The following is a 26,336-nucleotide window of genomic DNA, read 5'->3' on the forward strand; positions in this document are numbered from 1 at the left end:
CACAGGCAAATGAGGATTGTATATTTGACCCACATATTATAGAACAAATATGTTCATCCTGCTTTTAATCAAGCTGCATTTTAAATCTTTGTGTTAGTCTTTACTTCTTATGCAGTTTTTCTAATTCTCTGTTAAAATTCTTCTTTCTATGAAGTGTGTTCTCTGTGACAGGTTCATAGAGTGTAAGGACAAAGTAAGCACCAATTTTCCAGAGTGTTGAGGACTCTGACTAGTTCTAAGCTGTACGTCTGTGAGCAGTTAACTCCATGTATGTCCATAGCTGTGTAATGGTTTCTATACAGAGTTAAGCACATGAATAATTTGCTAAATTCAGCTGATTCATAATTGGTGTTTTAATAGTAAAAAACTTCAAAGCATCTTAGGTAAGCAAAATACTTATTTTAAGTATCTATTCCTGTAACACAAATTTCAGTGTCTGTAATCTGTAAGAGAAGAATCTAAATATATCCAGTGCTGCAACTGTGAAAGAAGAGAATTCAATATAGGCCACGACCCAGAAGAGCACTTTAGCATATGCTTCACTTAGAGCACATAAGGAATTCTGTTTCAGTAATACTCAGCTACTTGATTTCCATGGGATCATTTTGACTTCTTAAAATTGAACAGTTTTATGTACCACGATGCTATAAAGGAGGCTGGTATATCAGAATGGGATCACAACCTAGAATAAGAGCTTGTTCTACAAATATAGTTAGTTACCCCCAAGTGCCTTTCCACTGCGGTTTTCTACTCTTCTCCTCCAGTGTCAGCTAGTTCAGTCTCTCAGACTTTCTTAAGCCACCTGTTTTGCCCCAGTGGTAAGTTATTTGACCTTTAAAAACACGAAAGTAATTCTGGAATGCTGCACTTGTTAAATGAACACAGGTAAGTGGAGGGAACTAAGCGTCAGTTCAGTTGGATGAAACTGAATCCTCTACTGAAGGGTCCCCAAATGACAGCGGGTGAGTAAATGCACACTAGGAATGGTGGGTGTGCAGAGAGGCCTCTTGCAAGCTCTCTGCCAGCTATAAAATACACAAGTATTTTATAGATGGAATACCAGTCAAATGTGGAATGTACCCATTAGAGATGCTTCCTCCATCTGATTACAACCCAGCAGGGAGATTGTGTGGGCAAAAAAAAAAGCATTCGATTGTCAGTGTTGGTTTGGTTTCAAGAAGTACATAAAAGGCTGCTGCCCTAGGCTGCAGTAAAGGTGCACATCTATACGTGAATCTTAGGTCTCCTACAATAAGGGAATGAATGCGAAGTATTTTCAGGAGCATGACCTCTGTAATAAAACAATGCCTTTCAGTAGAGAAAAACCTTCACTTAAAAATCTTTGTAAAAATCATGATTGGAACATCTTCATTGTCAGCAAACAATATAGCAAAACCCAGACAAAATAAAAGAAATAAGTATTATGTGGTTTTAAGTCTTGTCATAGAGGAAAAGCATTAAGGAATCAACGGAAGGCAGAAAAGATGACAGCTATTTAATTTCCACAGTGAGATTAAACAATTTTAATCACTTACAAACATGGCTACTTTATTTTAGATACATGTGAACAGCTACAATCTTGAGCCTGAAAACAGAAATGACAGAAGTGGCAAGACTGCTAAGAGCGGGAGAACTGAGATGATCTGCCATAATCAAGCAGAGTTTAAAGAGAGTGTGAAAACAAACACTGGAGTTTAAGTAGTATACAAAATCTTTTGGAGACAGGAGAGAAAAAAATTGTTTCTTTTTTCTATTTCTCACACCCATCTACGTATGTCTAACGAGAAAAAAATCTCAGGAGATAAATTACAGATAATGGCTGTAATCTTATGTATACTTAATATCATCTTAAATTGGGCAAAGTGAATACACCTCTGTGTCAGAGAGAAAGAAGCTATTTTGGGAAATTAAGAAACAGAATTTTTATTTTGAAGCAATCATTAGTTGGTGGTACATCTGCTAGGTACATTAATTGAAACTGTCAAAGAATATTAGTTAGGATGAATACCATGAGAACCATGAGAAAACCCAAACCAAGAGATACATTCTTTAGTTCTCTTCCCCTTTGGATGTGTAGAACATTGGTTTTGAAGGACAAAAGTAGAAAAAATAGTAGTTCCACGTTAGTGTCATCTAGGTGCAAGCGTGTTGCAAAATCTTGTCTGTGCTGCTAAAGTTGCTACCACACTTCAGAAGGGGAGACACGGGGAAACTGGAAAGTCTGTCGATGGGTTTCATTAATCCAGCAGTCCTTAAGTCTTAGGAATCATTGCTTTTTCCTTCCGCCTCTTGACTTTCCAGCAAGGCTTTGGATGATGGCACTTCTCCACCCTCTGCTCCTTCATCTAAAAAAAGACAGAATTAAGCATTTATATGACACACATTCTCGCAGCTTTTTTAATGTAGCCAAATATTTGGGTTCACTGACCATCTCGGTTTGGATTGGCTCTTTATTACCACAGTCACGGGTGCTGTAGAAAGAGAGATTAACTTGAAAGATAAAGAACTTGCAGAGGCGTCTTCCAAAAGCAATTGCCTATTGGTGCGGACTTGCCTGCTCCTTGCACATGCTGATCAATGTGCATTTGGTTGTAAGAAACAGATTGGAGATAACTTTTTATTATTGTTATTCTTTTTTTCTGGGTCATTTCCAAAGTCAAGATAGAATATTGCATTCCTCTGAGCATTGCTTGGTTTCAGGTAGATAACATTACAGCTTATGAACATGCCAGTTATCTGGCTGACCTTCTTTGCCAAGAAATACCTAGGAGGATTCACCCTGTCTTCACAATATGAGGGGATTTTTTTGATACTCTGATTTGGAAGTTCACTCTTCCATGGGTTAGTGTTGAATGCTTACATGACTAGTATAAGTAAAAGCTCCCCAGCATGCACGGCAGTAAGATGAACTGTTCCACCCTGTCACTTTTGATGCTCAAATTCTCTCACTGAGAAACAGGAACTCCTCTTGCCTTGATTTCTTTGCAAAGCATAATAATTTTCACACCACCTTCAAGTCCCACATGGCATTATTAGTGCTAATAGAACAGTTTGTATGCCCAAATCTGAGACAGGCCATAACTTTTGGGGGCAAGGAGGGGTCTGCTCAGCATAGTTGGCTGTACCGTCTTCCAGGTCCTACCCACTTTAACAGTCATAATCTAAGGGGCACATTTAACTCATAAGGCAGACAGGGTAGAGGTAAATGGTTTGTTAGAGGAAATCTAATCTTTTAGTTGGTAGCACTTATGTGTGTGACAGGTGCTAAGCTGCTGAGTGTATTAAGATAGTTGAACACAGTCACCTAGAAAAAAAATCAGCAAACAATAAAAGTTATTGTCAGAATAGTGCCCTAAAGCAGATTACCAAATATGAGAGGCCAGTATTGCCTCTTTGCTCTCAAATTTCTTGCAGACTCCTCCTCAACCTTTGGATCACCAGTTACACCAATCAATTGTTTAACATGGTTCCAGTATGGCCTCTCACCAGAACACCTGTGGGAGGTCTCAGCCCTCTAAAACTTATGCACCATCAGAGGATGATGAGACAGGATACAGGTGGTCTTCATTTCAGCGTTAGGCTCTGAGATAAACAGCTGGTGCCAAAATCTCTCCTGTGCATCTCATCAGAACATTAATTTGGTGTGGCTTGCAGAGTACATGGAAATTTATATCACACAGCTGTGACACTTGTATATTCATAAGGAATATATGTGAAGTCTCTTTTCTCTTCTAAGCCAGACAAAAGGTATTAGCGCATCCTGTTCCCAACCACTATGACAGCAGCTGATGGCATTTTAGAAAGAGGAAATGTATGATCCAGTGAGCATTAGCTACATTTGAATCAAGATGGAGAGAGTCCTCCTCATCATTTCCCATAATTTTCATCGAATCTTTCGGAGTTGAAAAACAAATGGGGCATGCTTTATATAGCCACATGTTCCATCTTCTCCACTTTTCTCATTTATCCAACCTCTTTGTTCTGAGCTGGAAGTGACTTTCTTGTTTTTTAACAACTTAGTGTTAAAAACAGAAACAGGCAAGAAGAGATGCCCGTTAGAGCCCCAAATGATTCACAAACTGTTTCCCTGTCACAGCATTTGAGCTTCCAAACTTTCTTTCCATTTTGATAAATTCTTCTCGTTTTGCTTGCTGTCATAACTTGCAACACAATGAGGCTGTAATTCCCATCTGATACTTGTGGAATTCCCAACCTCAAAAAGCATCCAAGCAGTCAGAGTGGACCTAACTGTATCCTGTGTTCATTTCCTATTACCACTACTGCAAACTGCTGATAACAGAAACTGCTCCTTCCAGGCACGCTCTGGCACAGCTACGTGCCAGTGACAAAAGCAAAGAATAATTCCATGCTCTTAATTGTTCTTCAAATCCTGGCAGTGCTGGTCCTTGTATTTGTAAGAAAGCATCAGTACATTTTGCTAAAACGAATGTAGCTGTGTTTCATTTCTTGTTCTTAATGCATGGGATGGGCACCAGGAGAGGAGGATTATTCTGTCTGGAGGGCTAAGTACGTATTTTATGCTGTGCTGTAACATTTCTTTTAACAAGACTTTCACTCCTTCATGTTTATTTTTATCCAGGTTAAGAAAAAAAAATTAAAGACAGAATTTTTGCATGCTTTAAAAACTATATTCTTTCCAACTCTTAAACCTTCCAGAGGCCAAAATGAAACACATGAGGAAGTTATCTACAGCTGTTTTATTCTTTTGTGCTTTGTTTAACCTGGTTTTGTGCATCTCCCTCAAGGTTCACTGCTCTGAACAATACAAAGGTTAGTTACACATAATGTAGCAATGAATATTTCAGTGGGTTGGACTAGTCACTTCACTTCCACAGCTCCTGACACGAATAACAATATAAATTCCCACCTACCTCCCCTTTGATAAGGGAAACAGTTCTCTCCTGCTGGTGCCTGACCCCTGATCATGGCACACGATTTGTGCCAGGTGGAAGAGCTTTTTGGAATAAAAAAAACCATAATATTTGAAAACAAAGCATTAAATGTTAAGTGACTGTCTGTACTTTGGAATGGATTTCCAGTGCTCCAGTTGCACGCACCTGGAGAAGATCTGTAGGGGCATACTTTTCATATTCCCAGGGAAAAATCTCTCCTTGAAACAAAGGAGTTTTAACTGAGGCTTATCTGCCACCATTGCGCCTGGACTCACAGGGCTCCCAGCATTACTTTGAACGTACTCTGACAGTGCCCAGTTGTCCTTCCCACTTTCCCTTCCAGATTCCCCCAGTTCCCCTCACTACTGCCCTGCAGCCTGAGGGTATCTGACCTTGTTGTCTTTCCCTTTTTTTCTTTATGTCCACCCTCCCTCCTTCATAAATCTTTGCCCTTTCCTTTTGCAAAAGTAATACCTCCTTCCAACACCCGTTCAGATTCTTGTTTTCCTCTCTTTCCAATGTTCAAGCCAGGATGTGGTCATTCGGTCCCTTCTCGCTCCTCCTGGAAGCAATGTTTCTACCTGCCCTCTTCTTCATCAGCAGTCCTTTGAGAGGCCCATGTTGGATTTGGATAACAGAACCCCAAATACGTTAATATAAACTAAATCATCAAAGAAAGAACAGCTTGTAATCAAAGGAATCCTTCCCCCCATGTCACTCCTAGCCTTTATGGTGGTTTAGGAGGCTGTGAATCTGTAAATTCTAACATCCTGCAATTCCTTCAGGCAACACAGAAGCAGGACATACATCCTCAGAGCCTGGGAATCCCTCCTATAACCTACTTCAGTTTCATGGGCCCTCCACTCCTCAGCACAGGTCTGCTTCCCTTGTGCTGCCCCCACACCACCAGTTGCAGTGGCATTTGTCACAGCAGCAACAGTGATGGGCCTGAGAAGAAAGCTACTTCCAAATCAGAACCTAAAAAAGTAGGGGCAACCCACGCTCAGGGCCAACCTATAATTCTCACCTCATAGGCATTAGAAACCAGATTTTCCCACATCCAAAAACCCCCCTGAAATCCCCCTGAAAGTACAAAAAACTCAAATGTGAAGACAGTGTTGATTAAACCTCTACTAATCAACAGAGCAACATATCAAACTAAAGCACAGGGCAAAATACAACACTGGTCTCAGATAGCAAAGTTGAAAGCCTAATAGCAGAAGTAAATCACTGTAAACCCTACTCTTTATGTATATGCCTGAGTTAGGATGATAGCAGTAATCAGATTAACAGTGCAGCTTGCTGTCTAAGCACAGCTTGTGCTAAATTATCTCAGTGCAGGTGCAGACTCTAATTTATGGCTGAGTGCTGGTTTTCCAAGCTCCTCAGCAATACAACTGTGTTTGCTCTTCCTCAGGGGAACTAGAATTCAGTTCCCAGCACCATTCCCCAAGCTGCTGAACACTGAGTCTGTGGGTGGATATGGCAGACTTAGTCTGGGTTAAAATTAATTTGTCTCATCAGGAAATACAAGTGCTAACTGCTTTGGAAGGTTGAACTTAATCATTAATGTAGAAATAAATATTAGTATTGATGTACAAACTGCATGCATGGTGGCAGAAGTCTGAAGGAGAAAGCAAAGGATGACTGTATAAAAACATCCATCTCTTGAACGTGCAGGCTTTACCTTCTGAAACGGAGAGCTCAGCCAGTTTGTGTGGCAGGTCTGAAGTCCCAGCACCAGCAGGAGAGCCCAAAATGTCTGGTAAGGCGTTCCGGCGGCCTGCCCGTCCTGATGCTGCAAAATCTGTGACCACAGGCTCCACATCAGTCATTGCTGACTCCTTTCCTCATAGCAACATCTGCATATAGAACAAACATAAGAAGAAAACAGCTGTAGCCCAGATGGATGCTAATCACCTGTTCAGCAATACAATAGCCATAGGCTTTGCCCAATGGGTCTTTTGTTATTAAAAGCCATATATTTCAATACTGAGTGCTTAAGCTTTATTTGTGCCCCAGAAGAAGATAAAAGAATCTCTGTGCATTTCCTTATGTTGCCATTTGCACATCAGACTAGCACAGTGAACAGCTCTGTACCTACCAGAAACCTGTGGATAGGTTCAGCAACAGCCCCTTCTGCCAACCACTTGTATGTCTTTTTGTGACCTGATCCCACTTCTTAAGCGGTTTTGCCATACAACCACTTGGAAGGGAACTGAAACTCTATTTTGTCATAGTGTCTCTAAGAATCAAAGCATGTTTTCTTTATTATGAATCTTGTTAGAGCAAACTCTTCTCAGAGGAGCAAATTATACAAAAAGGATCTCTCAAAAAACAGACATAAAATTTCTTTATCTTGCAGACATCAAACCATCTGCTTTCCTGTGTTCCTGTTAGCTGGGTTTAACCTCAGCTTGTACATGTGACTTTTATCTAACAAATAACTGAATCCTGGAAATAGTGCCCTCCATCCCTGTCTCAAAGCCCATTGAATTGAATGGAAAAACTCCTGCTGACCAAAATAGGCTTTGGATGAGGCATAGAGGAGTTTGCAGGATCACACCCCAGGGCACCAGCTTAAGTGAGAACGCCGCAGAAGGAGGTGATACTTAGCTGCAAGTGGCCCAGAGTGTGAAAACTGACATTAGCAACTGTATTATTAAGAATCACCATCATACCAGAATTGTACACAATCATTTCTGATAATTAACAGACTCATTTCTAATAATTAGACAGGAATTGTTCAATTAAAACCAATATTTTTTGTTCTGTGTGCAATGTGGGAACAGGAATGTTGTGTCTGTGTAAATACGGTCAGTGCTTTGTGTGGGAGGGGATACAGATGGGGCTGGAGACCAATCTGATGGAAGGCTGTTGGCTTTCGGTTGACAACTGGCTGTATTTAGCATAAGAATTGGATAAGGAAAGTCTTAATCATTTTAGTGTTGTTCTTATATGAAGCAAGCATCATACTCCCCTTTCGAAAATCCCGCTAAGGTTGGGAAAGATCAGTGCTCTCATTTCATGGATAGAAAAACCGAAGTAGGTAGAGATTAAACATGACTTGCTCTGATGTGCAGGGAGGGAGGGGCAGAAATTTGATTCCTGATGCTGACCTGGCGTTTCCAGCACAAAGAACATTTTCCTTTTCTCCCTCAATGTGCCTTTCAGCTGTGTCACTCCAAGAACAAGAATAAATATTCTTAATCTTCTTTGTGTCTCTAAATCCTTTGTAATAAAAGAAATGAATCCTTCTTGGCAAGAAATGAAGGCATGAGTAAAAACTGCAAGTCTGAAAGATGACTTGAACGTGCAAATAAACCACTGTATTTGACCAGTCAGTAACTGACAGTTCTGACCTGGAGATTTAGCAGAAAGTTCCGGTCTTGCATGAAAACAGTCAGGTCAAGTCCAAATGAATCTTTTCCATAAGTAGCAAAAATATAAATACTATACATGGACATTCAAGAATGCAACTTTGAGAAAATATACAAAGTATGTCTATCAACATGCTCGGTTAGATACAGCATTATACTATGTATTCATTAAAATGGGTGAGGTTAGGGCTTGACGAGAAATATCAAAATAAGGAGAATGAATCCATATTTACAGAGTCTCATGGCTTTTTGTGGGTGTTCATATTTACTTAACTGTAGATATCCTAAATATATTTCTCCACATGCTCACCAGAGCAAGTAAAGAGACTGTAAATTACACATCAGAATAGAAAATACTCAGGATCTCCTTTTGCTTCGTAAAGCTGTTAAAATTTGTTCCCAGTGCCAAAATACTGCAGTTGCTGCAGTTCCTGCCCATTTCAGTTCGGCCATTTAGTTGGTGAGACAATAACACTGCTGTGAGCTGACTGCTGTGCACATAAACATCTACAGAATGACATTAACGTCAAAACACACCACAGACTTTCTCAGACCTGTCTTGTGGATTTATTTGTCTTTTCTCTCCTGCATGGATGTTTTGGTCCCTGAATGGCTTCTTTTTAAATGGAGAAAATCTGCTCTACAACTCATACTCTGTGAAACTACGCTCTTCTACAATGCAATTTCATCTTACCCACCTTCTGCACTTGTTTCAAATCCCTCCCTTTCCTTTCCAGCTCATCTCTTTCTCCCTTGATGTAATCTTCTTTCATTGCATAATACTAGGAAGATGATGAAGGACGTAGGCTAACACGCTTTCATGTATATGAATTTTGATTTATGCCTTTGATTAAAAGAGTGTGCAGAGACAAATCTAGAACATCTGTCAGAGAGAAAATCAGCTCATCATTATCCATCAGGCCGGTGGCCATAACTCAAACGTAGCTATCTGAAAATAATAAAAGTACACATCCTATATATGTAGCAGTTACCATCATGCTTTCACCTTTTTTTTTTCTATACTACACTTAAGGTATTGGAGGCTGAGAAGACTGAGTTCAAAAGTTAAGGGCTACCCACTGCACTAGCACAGGATGACTGCTAAGTGTATCTAAAGACGAGGGACGACCCCAGCAGACTTAGAATTGACATTACAAATAAAAGCTTAAGTCCATTTAGGTCCATATAAATCAAAACTTAAGTCTACCTCAAAACATACGGCAGACCATATTCAAAATCGCTTGCTGCTGAACTTTAGATAACCAGCATTTCGTTCTTTAATGTTCTAAGGAGTTTTTTCATTTTCATTCTGATGTTCTCTTATAATACTAAGGCCTACACCTAAGTAAGGATGTAAAGTTTCTACGTTCCTCATATGTTTCGATCTTTAATTTTTTTAACATATCCATCAGGAAATAACTATCTTTTGGCATCTTCTTGCATCTGTTATGTGTAGTATTTTTTATGCTTCCTCACAGGGTAAATAATAATCACAGTGTGCATAGCATCTATTTTCCCAATTCTGCTCCTCCTCCCGCTGGCAACATCTCCTTCAGCTTCACTGAACTCATTTTGCTGTAGCGTTATCCAAGTTAAAGATACTTACATCATGGCAACGCCTGCATGCAGTAGCTTCTCTCAGCTTCCAAATTACTGTTGTCATTTTTCTCCCATGTCACTGCTCACCAGCGTAATGGTGTGCAGCTCTAAAAGAATAGTGACAGATTTATGGGGCAAAAGGTTCCCAACTTCCCTGGCTCCCTTTTTTCCATAGTAAAAACCAGGCCACCCAAAAGCAGAAGCGGACTGGGTGGGAAACAGAGTTGAGCCAGGAAGCAGGCTGTTTGCAGAGGGTCAACAGTAGGAAGGCAGGTGGACCTCCCAGAAAAGCTCTCCTGCTAAAACTAGAGGCCAAAGGCTTTGACTGGCACGATAAATAATAAAAAAGTATCCCAACTAGTACTCCATCAGTACTCCATGGCACCAGACTAACTTTGCAGCTCATCAGCGGGCCTTGACACAGCACTAAGGGCTTTTCAGGAGTACTAGTTCATCTCCTCATACACACCTCTGAAACCCAGAGGCCACCCGCATTGCACAACAGACCACTCTGGTGTGCAAGGGAGAAGGAAATGCGCTGCTCGGTCAAAACTGGCTACAACCAAAAGTAAAACTCAATTATTGTTGTCTATCAGATATTCAAGTAAGTGTCCTCAGACAAATCAATGGCAAGTAAACTATCAGTGGGCTTTTCTCTAAATGAGACAGCTAGTTTGTTGATCTTTCAATCTTCTTTTGTTGACAGCATAGCCAGCCCCCTGGGGGGAAATGAGTCACAGAAGCTGGTGAGAATTTATTTAAATAAATGACAAAGGAAAAGAACAAATAAGTCTCCTGAAACAACTTGTGTTGAGGATCAAGGGAAAAAATGCTTTACGGTGCTCATTCATAGCAGGTGCCACGGTCCACATTAAATGTCAGCGCTGTCTCTCCCTCACCCCATCTGTTAAGGAAGTAGATAAATCGCCACCATACATATTTGTGAAAGCTCTTTTTTCTTCTGATCTTTTTACTGTTTTACACAGAGACAAAATACTGGTTTTGTTCTGCGTGGAAGGACAAACTATTCCTCAGGAAATGTCAAAAGGTTCCTGACGTTGGTATTGTTGCAACTCCACGCAGAAGGCTGAAAGACCAAACACATCAGTCTCTGCCACTCAGGCACTTCTCTCCTCTCAAAAACTTTTCTCTTAGGTCTTAGGAATAGTCTCTGTCCGCACTATCACTGAAGGCTACACTTCCCAAACGCTGTTCCTTTTGAATGCCCCTTAGTAGGAACAAACTGGAAAGCATGAAATCCTCTCACAAACACCTGAAAAATACAATAGCCAAGTAGGACTTTCAGAGCCAGAGTGACTGATTTTGTGTCTTGATGGTCTCTTACTGTAAGATGCATTTCAGCATCTTACTTTATTCAGAAAGAACTTTATTCCTGTGTGACTGAGACAAAAACCACATCTCTTTGTCATGCAGTTGCCATGCTTTCACATCCTCTTCTGCTGCATCTACAGCCTGATGGCTTTGCCTCCTCTCCCCAAAGATCTCAGAATAGGAACATTCTCATTATACATGCTCATGTAATCCTTATGCTTTATCCTGTACCATTACTGGACCATGAAAAAAGGAAAAAAAGCTAGGAACATTCATGCTTTTAAGGAAGACAGTCCAGAGATTATTATGATGACCAACAGTAGCCTGGGCACTCGCATAACAATTTTGTGAGAAAAATTTCTTTTATGTGTTTTTTCACATCAGTAACATTTGTAACACACTCATAAGCCTAGTGCTGGGAAGCACACAGAAAGATAAGCAAGTGGTCTTTACCATATCTATATCAAACACAAGAGTCTTGATTCTGTCTGGGGCTTAGGACACAAGAGACCACACATTTCTTAATACACAGAAGCAATAGAGCTAGTTATATGAAAGTTAGAGTGAATGGCTCAGGAAAAAAAGTAAATTTATTAGCTTTCAGGATTTTTAATACATCACTAAAGTTGAAACAAGAGTTCCTTTTATTATTTCATGTTAGAAAGATAATTTGGGTTTCCTGTACCAATGGAGATGGCCTCTCTAGTGCATGTTCTCTGAAAAATTCATGAGTTGTTTTCCCATACAGGGAAACCAAATTATATCCCATCTCAGTAGATCTACAGTGCAGAAGCATGTCTAAGTCCTTCTACATCTACTGGCTCAGTCTGGATGTTACAGCCCAATTAACACACACTATTTTGGGGATGATAGTTTAAAGTTTGGTATATTGTATAGCAGGTTTTCACTTTTGGTTCTTTTCAGTGTACACAGCTGGGCAGACATTTAACACAAATGTGTGTTTCTTCTGCTCTGGATACGTGACCTACTCTACACTCTTGCACCAGGAGCAACATTCTTCCTGATAATGCGCAAAAATGGCTTCCATACATGATTTTTCTAGTCCCGAACTGGTCAGCCTGGGATACCAAGATTACACCATTCCTCCATTCCCTGCCTCAGTGCTCTCAGAAGCACTGAATGAAGGTCCAAGATCATGATCATGTCGTTCAGATGCTCCTCAGTTTGGGGCACTGAATCTGAAAACCTTGGCTAAAGCTGTAGGATAAAGACAGGAGCTGATGAATTTTCCCCCTTGGTGAGTCCAATTTCTAGATAAATCTTGTCTATGCTTTCAAGGGGAATGGCTGAATATGGGGAATTAATTTTATGAAGTATTAAGAACCACCTTACCAATCTTCAGCTCCAAATGCACCATGTATCTTAACTTTTGCTGTCTCCTGCATACAGTACCTAAAAAGTGCGTGCATGCACTTCTATAGATACCGCAGCTGAAAGGACTGGTGTAAGCCAGTATGCCACGCCAGCATTATAGGTATGTATGGCATGAAACCACTTTCTATGCAAAAGAATGGGATTGACTTTTTTCTTGCTCAGACTGCTAGTTCAAAACTTTCAGTTGAATTTTCTGATCACTTCCATAAAGTCAATATTATACTAATGGAAAAGACAAAAGAAAAAAAGCCACGTAACTTATTAGTTATGCTGTTTTTACACTTTTGGATAACGCGCAGATACCATGGTGCAGTTCACCCTCTACAAACCCAAACAGAGCAGAACAGCTTACTGTGAGCTGGGTTTGACCCTGAGTACGCACAGTGCCCTGATGCACGGAAGAACACATTACAAAGCTAAGAGCAGTTCTAAGTAATGGTACCATTTTCCCATTGTGAAAGAAAATAAGGACAAGAGGGGAAGGGGTCATGATGCTGACAACTGAATCAGAAGTTATCTGCAGCAAGTAATAAACGAAGTGACATTAGCTGAAGGCAGTCAATACCAAGCAAGCCAGCAAGTCACTTTCCAAATGTCTCTGAGTGACCAAAAGCGATGACAGACATAAACTTTAGTTGACTTCACAGGAAACACAATTCAACAGGGAAGAAACTCTAATGTATCAGCTGTGCTGGAAAGAAATCAAACGCGTCCCCTACTATGGAATAAGAAATGAAGCTCAATGGAAACAAACCAACAACCAACCAACCTAATTCTTCCTCTTATATTTTGGCCATTCATCCTCACAGAGTTTTCATTCCTTATTGCAAAATGTATAAATATCGCCTGTCCCACATACCCACGAGTACACTTTCAGCCACAGAGCTCCACCCTTCCAAATCCTTTCTTAAGATTTGCATCTGGCCTGAAATCCAAGAGAAGTTTGACCACCCATGGGAACGTACCCAAGGAGTAATTTAGGCGTTACTTAGAAATCATTTTTAAGGCTAATTTTGTAGAGGCCCTGCAACTACAACATTGCAGTTAACTTGTATTTATGATTTTTTTGTATTGCCAAAGGCATACAAGGAATTGAGTATTCTTACCGTACTACTTAGTCTTGTTACTAGTCATACACGCATCACACCTTTCCTCCAACCTCTCCCATCTCCTTGTTCCTCAGCCTTTGAACTTGAAATTCTTCAGGGAAGAATCAAGACTTTTTCCCTCTGCTTTGATACCTGCTGACCCAGCATCCCACGAATGCTTCCTACAACACAGACAAGTCGACAGCTACATAAGCCGGCATATGTGTATGTCTGTACTGTATTCTGTATTAGAAGCAGCAAGAGATTTGATTCTCTGCTTGCCAGCTCTGTGGAAGAAAACTAATCTGACAAAGCCACTGGGAAAGGCTGAGGCAGTAAACAGCTTGTGGCATACTGGAGTACACTTATACAATGCACTCTAGTAAAGCAATTAGCACACTGCAATATAAAATGCAATCGAGAGAAGATGAATTTACAATTTAGCAGATATATGAGAATGGGACAATCCTATGCACATAACCAACACACCTATGTACCCAAATTCTCTTATCAGAGAAGGCCCAGGTCTTCTTGAGATCTTACTGACATGAATGCGGAATGTTTCCATCTAGTTCAGAATGACTCAAAGGGTACTGCTATGGACAGGGAGTCCCCAGGAATGGAGATCCTTGTGGAAGTGCTTGCAGAAGAGAAGGAGTTGCAGAGAAAGAGGAGTTGCCCGGGAGCAACACGTGGGCACAAAGGGCTGCAAGTCCGGAGCACAAGGATGACAGAGAAGTAAGAGGCATGGGGAGCCTGTTATGGTGTTTTTGTATAGAGAGAAGGGAAGATTAACTGAGGGTCCATCTGAGATTAAGAAATGACATGGCAAGCTAAAGTAACATAGGAAGAAAGGACCCTCTGGAACCTTAGTGAGGAAGAGGAATGAAATCAGTAATGAGGAGCTTCTTTGGAGGGCAAGCGGGATGGAGGCAGGGAGGAAGAGAGGCTTGGAAAAGTTTGGGGAGCATTTCAGGAGACCGCTCTGCTGGAAGATGTGCACAAAGATGGGCCCTGCAGAGAAGTTATCAATTAGCAGCAAACTAGCTAGGCAGCAGTGAAACAGGCTTTTTTTTTTTTTGCTTAAAGGATTATATGTGTAATTATCCCAGTATGCTCACAGGCAGAAAACCTAAAGAGTCTGCACAAGAAATACAAGGGCAATTTACTACACCAAGGATTCTTTTTTTTTTTTTTTGTGAGGGGATAAATTATTTTGTTAACATGACATGTGCCACAACGTCTAGTTAACTGAATACGGAGTACCTGTGATGACCTTTACAGACTGACGTTGTGCAGACCCCTCAAAAGAACAAGCAGTTGCAATAAGAGCTTCAACACAGACATGCCTCTTTTTTGCCCTGCCAGCAGCTCCCTTCCAGGGAGAAAAGTCACTGTTTATTTCATATTCAGACCTCCAGAGGGTCTTCCGGAGGCAGAACTGGATTTGGGGAAAGGACACAACCCAGTGCATCTGTCCATCTGGCCGTTAGGTGGTGACCATCTGGCAGCGAGCGGGACCTGTGTGTGAACAGCAGCAGGCACCTTGCTTAGCCCCTAAGCCTTCGAAGCATGAGGCTATTTCCCTTAAAAAGCAAGGACAAGCTCTCAGAAGCACTTTAGTGTTTTAGCTATGCAAATGAAAGCTGATTTTTGATTTTATTTTCTTTGTCATAGCCAGATAACATTCCATAATTATATAAAAAAACAGATTAATCGTATCTTATTTGTATGAGTCTTCCTCTTTCAAACCTACGAGCTGTACTTTTTATGGCCTGGATCAGACCTGGAGAGCATCCCACCCTATGCATGGACTTCTACCCTGGTCAGCTTCAGTTGCACCTTACTGATGTGGAAATACTTGTGTTTAGCTGGTTTATAGTCACACCCCTTAGTGCTTCTTCACCTGAAGACAGGCAGAAGAGGATACTCTCTGTCTTGTAATAATATGGTTCATGTCTGATGAGCACTTTGGAAGAGCTAAAGTGTAACCAAATCCAAGCACCATTCTTCTCCATAAGTTGTGAGTAAAACTTTCCTATTTTAAATTTTTTGGTTTTGCATTCTGGTCCTACAGTGCCAAACACACAAGGAGAAGTCACGATTTCCAGACCAAGAACTACTCATAGCAGTCTGTTCTAGTTAAAAACAAACAAACAAACAAAACCCCAAAACAAATAACCCCCCCCAAAAAACAACACACAAACCAAATTAAAGTGAAACTTAGTAAATAAATGCTACTTATTCAGAGAGGTCTTGATACAGCATTTAAATCAAAGTCAGCCTAATCCTCAATTCTATTGAGCAATCAAAGTACTAATGTACTAATAAAAGCTAATTTTATTTTCTTTAGGATAGCAAGCTGCAACAAAGCTTGCTTGTTTTTGTCATGAGTGATTTTGTAAATGGAAACACTCCCAAGTTTTTATTACTCAACTAGCTTCCTTAAGCACCAGCCTGAAAGGTAAAGCAGTTGAGAACTTCAGCTATTTCACTAACATTTCTCGTTGATGAGAGAATCTCTTCCACCCTATTAACAAAAAGCAAATACCAGCCCAAGCGCTGCTAAGGTATCTTGTAGACATCACCCCAACACTATACTCAAACATGGTTCTCAGAGTCTTAGCAGTCTTTGCTTTCACCATGAAGCTCTGCATAACTATTTCGCCCCATAATTATTTATTTTGTCTCTCACTTCTACTCCACGAATGATCTGGGTTTCTTGACCTATTCTTCTGGCTCATCCACAAAAGCTTCTGTAAATCCAATCCAAAATACTTCATTTAGCATTCTTCACTGGATAGGATGTTGGAAATAGAATCATGTTTGCACAACTCAATAAATGTTTAGTTAGTTAATAAAATATTAATATTATTTTATTAACTCAGTTCAAGGGTAGTAAAAGGTCTTTGATTTTCCAAATATAAGTGAACTATTGTAGAATAATTCTATAAAGCCATCTCAGCTTGAGGGAGAGCTGGTCTACCCGCAAGTTTTTCCAACTACAGTTTTCTAAATAATAGAAGATGCTTTCTTTCCCTAAAGACTTTGTCTTGATCATGTCCTTAGGCCACCACAGGTGCTGGAAAGTTCTACAAAATAATTTTGGGTCAGTTTGCCCTCAGGGGAAGATGAACCAACAGAGATCACTGTGCTTTTTACAGTAATTTGATGACTTTGAGTCAGCCCAGGCAGAAAACAGCCATTTGGGATGTGAAATCTAACCTAAACAAAATGGAGCTAACCCCCAACTGCAAGTCACCTTGGTGCACTGAAGCACCCTTTAACGAGTTACGGCAGTTTCCTACTGCTGTGCCCGACATATCAGTTAACATTGACAAAGATGAAAAGTCAATAGGACATATGGCTACATTTTGAGAAGTTATGTTATGCAACTTATCTGCACTATCTTCTAAAATTGCATTTTAAATCTGGACCTTTAGTTCCCTGCTCTGTATGTTCCATTTATATTTTATTTATGCCTAAGCACATATTTTTTGCTTCAGATACAATATTTCTTCAATATTAAATGAATCATTTTTCATTTTCATTTCTTTCTCCAACACACATCATGCCTACTCTAATACAATTCCACTCAGGTCATATCCTCTGGAGTATACCTGTTCAATCTTGGCAGTAGTCCCGTTTACTGACTTTTATGAAATTACAGATAGAAAAATCGGCCCCATACCATGGTGACTCACCAAGACAATAGACTGAGATTCAAGAAATGTGTCTTCCCTTAGCCCTATAATTTAAGTTAAATAATGACCTTGATTCACAAGACTTGCCAATTATATTTACAATGGACTTTAACTTACAAATAAAAAAAATAAATTCATTCAATTACAATTCACTGAAAGATATCCTGATTGTATAGGTTTACATTTTGATCCTGCAGTTATGCATGTACATAACTATATCTAATTGCAAGGCTTCTGTTCCTTCCATTGAAATTTGATAATACAGACAGGAGACAGCACTCGAAATGCGCTCTTTAACGTTCAGGAGCAGATCACTGGCTCAGATTTGTCCCACTTGGATTTGGAGGTAAGAGTTGTCTCCAGCAGATCAGACACCTGCCAATGCAGTCCCTGGTTATTTGTCTGCACCAGAAAGTCTGTGGCTGCACCTTAACGGTCAGAGACCGCAGGGTATTTACATACACACACAGGCACAAACGATCAGAACAAGGCAAGTCTCAGATTTACTGCTTTGCCAGACAATTTTGAGACGGGGGGAAAAACTTACCAAAATTTTCCACAGAATAGGGAGTATGGGGGCACAAATATTTGAGAGCATCTTATCCTTAAATTTTCTGGGAGTGAGCCAGCTACCCCCTGCTCCACTGAATAGTACCAATGAAACAGATTTTCAAATAAATGAAAATAATAACCCCAAACCCACAATCTCTTGAGGAGTAATGGTGGAAACAAATAGGCTATATGATTAGCCACAATACACACTAAGAACTTTTTTCTTGCAACTTATTTTGGATTAATTTTACTCTTCAGGTGAAAGGTTTATCTGTGGTACTACACTTGCTCTGCCTTCCTATTTGTAGATGACTCCATTTGTTTCCTCTGCATCTCTGCTGAAAGGATACGAGTGCAGAGGAGGGCAACGAAGCTGTTGAAGGGCCTGCAGAATAAATCTTATGAGGAGCGATTGAAGGAGCTGGGACTGTTTAGTTTGAGGAAGAGGAGGCTGAGGGGAGACCTCATCGCTCTCTACAACTACTTGAAAGGCCATTGTAGAGAGGTTGGTGCTGGTCTCTTCTCACAGGTAATTAGCGATAGAACAAGAGGGAATGGCTTCAAGCTGCAGCAGGGTAGGTTTAGGCTGGACATTAGGAAAAAATTCTTCACAGAAAGAGTGGTCAAACACTGGAATAGGCTGCCCAGGGAGGTGGTGGAGTCACCATCCCTGAATGTGTTTAAGACTCATTTAGATGTGGTGTTAGGGGATATGGTGTAGGGGAGAACTTTGACTCGATGATCCCAAGGGTCTTTTTCAACCTAAATGATTCTATGATTCTATGATTGATCACAGCGATTTATAAACCTCCCGACTTTCGTGCTATTTCAGAATGTCTCTTTTTTCCTATGAGAATAGGCCTAATAGGTGAAATTCATACTAGTTATAAGCCTGAACAAGTCAGTGGAATTACACCTGGGATTCATTTGTTTAATTTCTTTAGCCTTTCAATATACTTCTCTTTTATGAAAGTATGAATCATCTCTATTACCCTCCGATGCCCTTAGCCTAGGACATTAAAACAACCTTCCTATCTGAGAGCTTCGTGGTTACAGACTAGTTCTGTAAAATAGGCATATTTCGATCAAAATTCTAGTAAAATATACGAAGGAAATTATTTTATGGTCTCCCTGAGCTTACTTGGCAATTGAGGAAAATTATTGTCTTTCAAAAAAGTAAGCCCTAAAAGCAAATCCCTACCTCTAAATATTATAGCCTATCTGTTGTTCAAGAACAAACATCAAACAGTCATTTCCAAGGAATGCACTGGGCTGGCAGTCAGATAGTTGCCACACAGTTGAATTAACGTATTTTAAACTAATTCAATTAAAATGATCTCTCATTAAGGCAGATGGCTTTAAAAGAGTCTTTTCCATTTTGGTAAATGATCCTTCATTAAACATGCCCTGCTATCGAAACACCTGGGAAAAGTGCTTCAAATAAGGACCAAAAAAGTGCATTTATAACCCAAATGATGAGGCTGTGAAAACACCCTGAGATGACAGAGTAGAAAGTTAAAGTGTGCTTTTTATAAATGACTCCAATGAAGTACGGCTGGACCCTTAGGCTATTTTAGCTGGAAAGCCACCAGGCATAGAACTTTTATTTAACTTTCTTAATCTACATGGGCCATTGATGCTTAAGGAAAAGTGGAGGGATGGAAACCAAAATATAAGCAAGCCACGAAGTTTTGTTCCTATTTGTTATACAGACAACATCAGCTGGGAGGTCCGCGCACTGAATCTTTTGGTTTCAGAAGTTTAACAATCAACTTTCTTTTTCCTTGTCTTTATTATCTTTATATATCATTTAGTCTGGTATATTCTGAGTGAGGGGTGGGTTTAATTTTGACATGTCAGACCAGAGCCGTTCTCCCACAAGGAGTAGCAAAAACAACAAGGAACATCTGTCAGAGCGAATGTTTTTACTTTGCTTTTCCCCTGGAGCAGAAATGGATAGGATTTTCCTACTGAAAACTGTTTTCCATTCCAAAGGAATCTGCACTTCCACTGTCTGTTGGAACCATGCCGTTCCTGAATCACAGCAATTTTAACAAAACTTTTCTACTAGGTCCAGGCAAGAGAGGGCCCGCTGACTGCTGCCGCAGAGTTGCCTGACTGTAGTCAGGGGCTGGCACAGGGAAGCAGGACAGTCAGCTCCAGTTACTGCAGATTAGGTGAGTGCTTTAATTACCAGGCTCTTCATTACCTCCTAAATTCTCATTTGCTGGTTTCATCCCTGCAAGCACACAAACACGACCTCACCGGGTTTCCTCGCCCTGGAAAGAGCCTGTGTGCAGCCCCGGTGGTACAGGACACTTCCTAAAATGCTAGGAGGCCGGGAAAGCCCAGACCTTGCTCGGCTTTATCACAGGAGGGTGGTTCCTTTGCATTCGCATCTGACAGTGAGGCCAAGATGGTCAAGCCCTGGCAGCCACACGGGCCATGTAGGAGATGGGGCACCCTCAACCTCAACTCTTCCCTCCCTTACCCTGAGAGATGCAGCACCAGCACCGCCTCCCCTCTTCCTACCCTCCCACGGCAGCAAACACCTTCCCTCCTCTTTCTCTGCCCTTCTACAGCAGCAAATTCACCCTCCACCGACATATACCCCCCCAGGACACTCTCACTCCATGCAGAAAGTGCCAGTGCCCCCCTCGCCATCCAGCCCCTCCCACCCTGCCCCACAGGAGGACCACAGCAAGAGCCTACCATGTTCCTGCAGAGGCTCTTCCCTGGGCAGCACGACCCATGAACCTCCCCGTGGAAAGACTGAAGAATGAGCGATGCAACCCGGAGAGGGGAGATAATCACAGCTGCCATTTCACTCGCTCGCTGAAGGCACTCTGATGCTGAGGAACAAGGCACCCGAGAGAACCCGGTTGCTTAAAGATTACTGTTCAGCACTGACATTTTGTAGCCTTCAGATTTTATGTTTAATTGGAAATACCACCCTTGCAAGGTCCTCTTGGGATTTTGCAGCCTTCACGGCATTTGTCCAGTGTGTATACATACCTGCGTAACACGTTGTCCGAGTTCAGGAACTGATGAATGCTCAGAAACAAATTTTTCCCATCTGCTAAGCTAATGACCTCTTCTAAAATGTCTATGAGCTGTGAACATTTCCTTTTTTAGCTTTGCCAGCATAATGATATTACAGCCTGGCACCCGGCAGTGTAAATTAATCTTTTTTTTTTCCACCCATTTTGTCTTTTTAAGCACAGGAAGGGAAAGAAAGAGAAAAACAGATAGGCATTATCACTGACTGAATCTTTTTGCAACCTGATATTTTTGTTTCTAGACAGATGAAACCAACACCAAGACCATTTTGGAGGACACACTCTACAAGGATGCATCTTTCCCAGAAACACACAGACCTAACTGCCTTGCTTAATGGAAACTCTGCAGGACTTTTGTTTGTGGAAGTACAGAGTTGAGCTTTTCAAAACAAAAACCTGGCAATGATACTGACTGACAAGTGCAGATCTTTGGGGGGTTGTGCTGATGATGTTGCAGTACTCAAAACATTTACTCCTTGTTTTATGTACTGGCATTTACTTCTGCATTGAGACCTGTATCTTCAAAGGGTCAAAAATAAGAAGGATGCTTGCTGTGCTCTCCTGAAGAGTGCATAGCCTTAGAGACAGATGGTGGATTCCCTTTTCCTAAACTCCACTCAACACTGGAGATGAGTAGAGCCTACACCTCCTCCCTTGAGTCTTGCATGAATTTGGGTGGAGAACTGCAGATGGTGTGATTTCAGGGGACTCTTTTTTGGTTTTTTTTTTTTGCAGATGACCTCTTGTCCTTGAAGAGCTACGAAAGACTACAGGCACCATGGGAAACATTTTTCTCTGGCCTTCTCTGCTACATTTTTATGGCCCACTTTAAAACGAGTTGTTGAAAGTTTTGTTTTATTTTTATCTTGGGTTTTTCTCAAAAAAATGCAGAAATAGTTCTGAATTTTCTTGATTGCAGACAAAACGACATGACCTTTCACTGAACAGACCCATATGCTACACTCATTTTGAAACTACGGGTCACATTCTGTTCCTCATAACATCAATCAAATCACTGCAGACTTGTTCAATGAAACAGAGGTTTAGGAGAGAACTGGCAGAAAATGTATCTCTGCGGATACCCTCCACAAAAGCCCTGCTCATTTATTATTGGGGTGGGGGGAGAAGAAAAAGCAAGATTTGTTGCTGCCTTACAAGTTTTAGCACTCCTCCCTAAACTGCAAAGAGTTCCTCAAATTTGTGAGGACCATGCGAAGGCCGGGTCCAAGCCCAAGCAGCTATTTATGCTCAGTTCAGAGCTGTTCGTGGCCAGTGCTCCATCTCAGACTCCTCCTGGTCACAGAGAGCTGCAGAAGCCTGGCTGTGATAGGGATGTCTCTGCAGTACTGAACATGACAATCCATGTTTATAGGGCCAGATGAATGGTGGCTCTCCCTGGTTTCGCCTGATGAATCCCTCTTCCCCTCTAAAGAAGGAAGAGGCGCACCCACAGAGGAACTGAAGCCATTCCTGTACTTCTCATCAGGGAACTCCCTAAGGCACCGACAGTCAGAGCCAAAGAACAACATTTGAACATATGATCTAGAGCATTTTTTTAAAAAAACCTAACCACATTTATTATACCAAACAAGATTCTTACTCTAGTGTTTCAGGAGACAGCCTAGAAAGACAAAGATGACATCTGAGGTGCACAAAGCCCACTGAGCGGGAGAACACTGGCAAAGGTACAAACATTTAAATAATAGGGAACTTTTCTGTTTGCTTAGTTTGTTCAAAGCAGTATGGAGACAAGCAGAGCTCTTTAACTAAAGTTCATTAGGAATGCTAGATGCTTATGAAACCTTGTTAAAATAGTTTTTAAAAGCCTCAAAGAGGTAGAGAACACAAATGGTAGAATGTAGCAAACAAAAGCATAAGAAAAAAAACTACTTACAGGACAGCAAAAAGGGGTTGATGAATACCAGAGACACCCAGAGACACTAGAATGTGATCTCAATGTCTGGCTTTCAGATGACTACAGCAAAACGCCAGGGGAAAGTGAACTGTTGCCAAGAGGGAAATGAAACTTGAATACATTTAAAATAAATAAACAGGCTACAAATTCACATACAGGAGCACATGCCTTACAGGTAAGACTTCTGTACTTCAGCCTTTCCATTCAGGGCATTTCTGGTACAAAAATAAATCCTTAACAACCATGTCATAAAATGAATTCTCCATCCTCCTGTAAAGGAGGGCAAACGTACTGCTGCATTCACCCCAAAGGTGGCAACTGCTGCCTGGACACCATGTAAGAAAGAAAGTTGTGTCTGTTCAATGACATTCCACTATCCAAAGCAGTAACACATAACTATGGCATAAAAACTGCTTTCACACTGTAATGAGATAAATAATACTTTCGCCCTGCATTTTCAGCAAGTATCTACAACAGAGTTAATATTTCATCATCTAGACATGGATAGTTCCACAGTGGACAAGAAAGCTACCTGTAAATAACCATAATACTGTTTAATTTTGCATTAGCTGTCATCCAATTTGCAAGGAGAACCGACCAGCCTGCAGGGAAGAGGGTCATCTGGTATGGTTTCTTGGCAATCTGCCCAATTCTGCCCCCCCTCAAAAAGCTAAGTACCTTCAAGTTCGCGGTTCAGGGATGCCTTCAGCCCCACAGCGTGGTCTTTCTTGAAGAGGGGCTGGGCATGAGCTTCAGAAGAAAGCCACCGCTCGAGCTGGGGGCAATCACAGAGAAGATCCAGGAAGGTGCCAGCAGCTCTGGCTTCCACTGTCTCCTTGAAAACAACTTGCCGTCACACAACTACCAGAGAAGCAAATCAACACTGGAAAAGCTTCCCTGCTTTTAAAAATCAGAAAGGCTGAAACAATTTGAAGCTATACAAATAAAAAAAGCTCTTGTGTGCCGAGTACGTCAGCAGGGGAAAAAAAGGAAAGGAACACTGAAGAAAAATTAACTTCTCAGTTGAGGAAATGACTCAACGTTTTGTACAAAGTCAAGACAGTCTCCACCTGACATTTTTCAAGGGTCAGTCGCCCACAGGTGGGGGACAGGGGGGAAGGTGGGGTTTTATTTACCACTGGATAGGTTTCTTCCAACACAGAGGACCCAAACTGAGTAAAACTCAACTGCTGTAAATCCAGAGCAATCCCATGGGAGTTATGTTCCTCTGGATGTACACCAGGGAAATTAAGATAGGGGTCTTACCACAAACTGTTCACATCAGCCAGTCACTTAGTTACTAAAGTGAAAATGGGACATTTCAGTGGATGTCAGTAGGATCATAAAGTCGGGTAGCGGAAATAGAAATTAATTTGCCTGCATACATATTCCTTTTTTGTACTGTGTCATCTCTATTTCAAATGTTTAACCTAGACATAGAAAGAAGAGGAAAAAAAGGAAACTATTTGTTTAAATGGCTATATTAAGTTAGCCTTCAAATCACTTATGTATATATTTGGGTATAGTATGAAACGACACAAAAGTCTACATCAATCTATTCAACAATTCATCACTTGCCAGGTATAACCTTTTCTTCCCCATATTCTCTCTTGCATTAGCATTCTCTGGTAGAAACCCAGAGGACCCCTGCCTGTTCACAGGTACTAGTTATAAAAAATGCTGCTCCAGAAAGTTACAAGAATAGTAATACAAAGATCAGCATTTTGAAGTACATAGGGGTTCGTCATGGAGAGATTACTGGATTTTGGAATAGTGCAAAATAAATTGTACCACTTCCCAACCTCCGGTTCAAATTTCTGCAACAGTAACCGATACAATAAAGACAGCATAAATTTACAGGAAAAACTGCAATCTTCCCTGAATCTGGTACTTGTTGATTATGCCTATTTTATTGGTTTTGCTTAATTAATGCTATCCAGAAGAAACTTCAAGGACTGTCCTTAACCATTGGTTACCAGATATGCTTCATTTATTTTACAGGTATAGTTGGCAAGGCAAAGCAAGAATGGGTTTCTAATTAAGAACTAGGATCTGAAGAGATTAGTGTGAATAAAGGGAGAGAGAAAATGTTATCAGGGTCAAACCTACCTGTGCTGCAGTAGCGGAAAGGAAGTCCGTGGTTGCCACCACGCTGATGCACACACACACCCAGCTGGGGTAATGCAACGGCTACAGACCCATTACCCTCTTTCCAACCTATTTTCTTTCCTTCTATTCCCCCTCCCTTCGATAAATCATGATTGGTATCAGCAGGGAAGCACAAAACTGTGAAGGTTATCTCAAGTTAAAATGCTCTCTTGTTCCAAATCTGTTGCTCACCTGAAGACCAAAACCCATGCTTTTACTTCAGCTGACACATTACTGGACAAACCGTTGGTACAGTCAGTGCTCTGAACCACATCCTTAGCCCGAAATGCTTTCTTTGCACACAAGCCCTTTCAAACCTGACATTTTCTGTGTTGATTTTAGCTGCTTTATAGTTACCCAAGTGCTGAGGAGAGGAAGAAAACAACATGCACGTACAAAAGGTCTGTTGATGGGCTCTTTTTTATTTTAAAGTTCAAAAGCATATATATTATACATCTTTGCAGCTCTCCAGGGTTTCTACCAGCTGAAGGATAGCTTTTTCTGAACTGTTACTGCAGCTTCCAAAGCTGTGACTCAGCAACCGCACTTTCACACTTACAAGTTTGGCAAGTGGCTTGGTGCCAGATAAACTAATGATCTAACAGCTTCCTAATGTGCAGCGGGATGCTTTAATGAAAGTATGCCCATTACATATGTAAGGACAGATTATTGCTGTAAACTCAGATAAACTTTGTTGTTCTTGCAGGGCTGAGAGCATTCAGAATCTCCCAAACAACGTAATGTTTGGGTTGTGGAAAGTCTATTCTGGCATGTCATCATTTATCAAGAAACAACTTTTGCATTTCTTATTTCAAGAAATTTCTTTTCCATAACAATGTTGCTGACACCTTTACTTGCTGACTTTTTCTACAATAAGTAGTTCTATTTATCCATTTTTTAACAGATGAAGAAAGTCTTTTCAACTTGAGTTCAGTGCACTTGAGAAGCTCAGTTAAATCTGAACCATTCCTTTTATAGACCAACCAACTTATCTTGTATGAAGTTTTAAAAGAAATGAAAATTAGACTATGCGATATATTATTGGCTCGATGTCCAGAATGCACTTAGGTTTATAAATAAAATGCTTACCTATGCACATAAAGGAATTTCAGGTTATTTGTAATTTGCGTTTATTTTGTATTATTAGGTATGGATACCTCCACATCTCCTACACTGAAGTCTAAGGACATTAGGAGCATGGTTGAGAGTGTCCCTTGGAGGACCGTCCTGAAGGGCAAAGGTGCCCAGGAA

At 40.8% G+C, this 26,336-nt stretch overlaps 1 protein-coding gene across 7 annotated transcripts in view; it reads right to left on the minus strand.

Annotated features, from left to right (window-relative positions):
• Positions 1-1,312: 1,312 nt before the first annotated feature.
• PKIB (cAMP-dependent protein kinase inhibitor beta) overlaps positions 1,313-26,336 on the minus strand; it is a 59,251-nt gene continuing 34,227 nt past the window's right edge. For 4 of the 7 annotated variants that reach the window (XM_074578307.1, XM_074578311.1, XM_074578306.1 and 1 more), the window contains 2 exons: positions 6,601-6,775; positions 1,313-2,345 (listed from right to left, as the gene is read on the minus strand). In XM_074578307.1, coding sequence (XP_074434408.1) covers positions 2,260-2,345; positions 6,601-6,748 — 234 coding nt within the window. In that variant the 5' untranslated portion in view covers positions 6,749-6,775 and the 3' untranslated portion in view covers positions 1,313-2,259. Of the gene's footprint in view, positions 2,346-6,600; positions 6,776-20,675; positions 20,767-22,916; positions 23,009-23,615; positions 23,786-26,336 lie in introns of those variants that run through there. The other 3 variants (XM_074578308.1, XM_074578309.1, XM_074578312.1) reach the window with 3 other exon arrangements.

Source organism: Larus michahellis, chromosome 3 (genome assembly GCF_964199755.1).
Source record: "Larus michahellis chromosome 3, bLarMic1.1, whole genome shotgun sequence".
NCBI lineage: Eukaryota > Metazoa > Chordata > Aves > Charadriiformes > Laridae > Larus > Larus michahellis.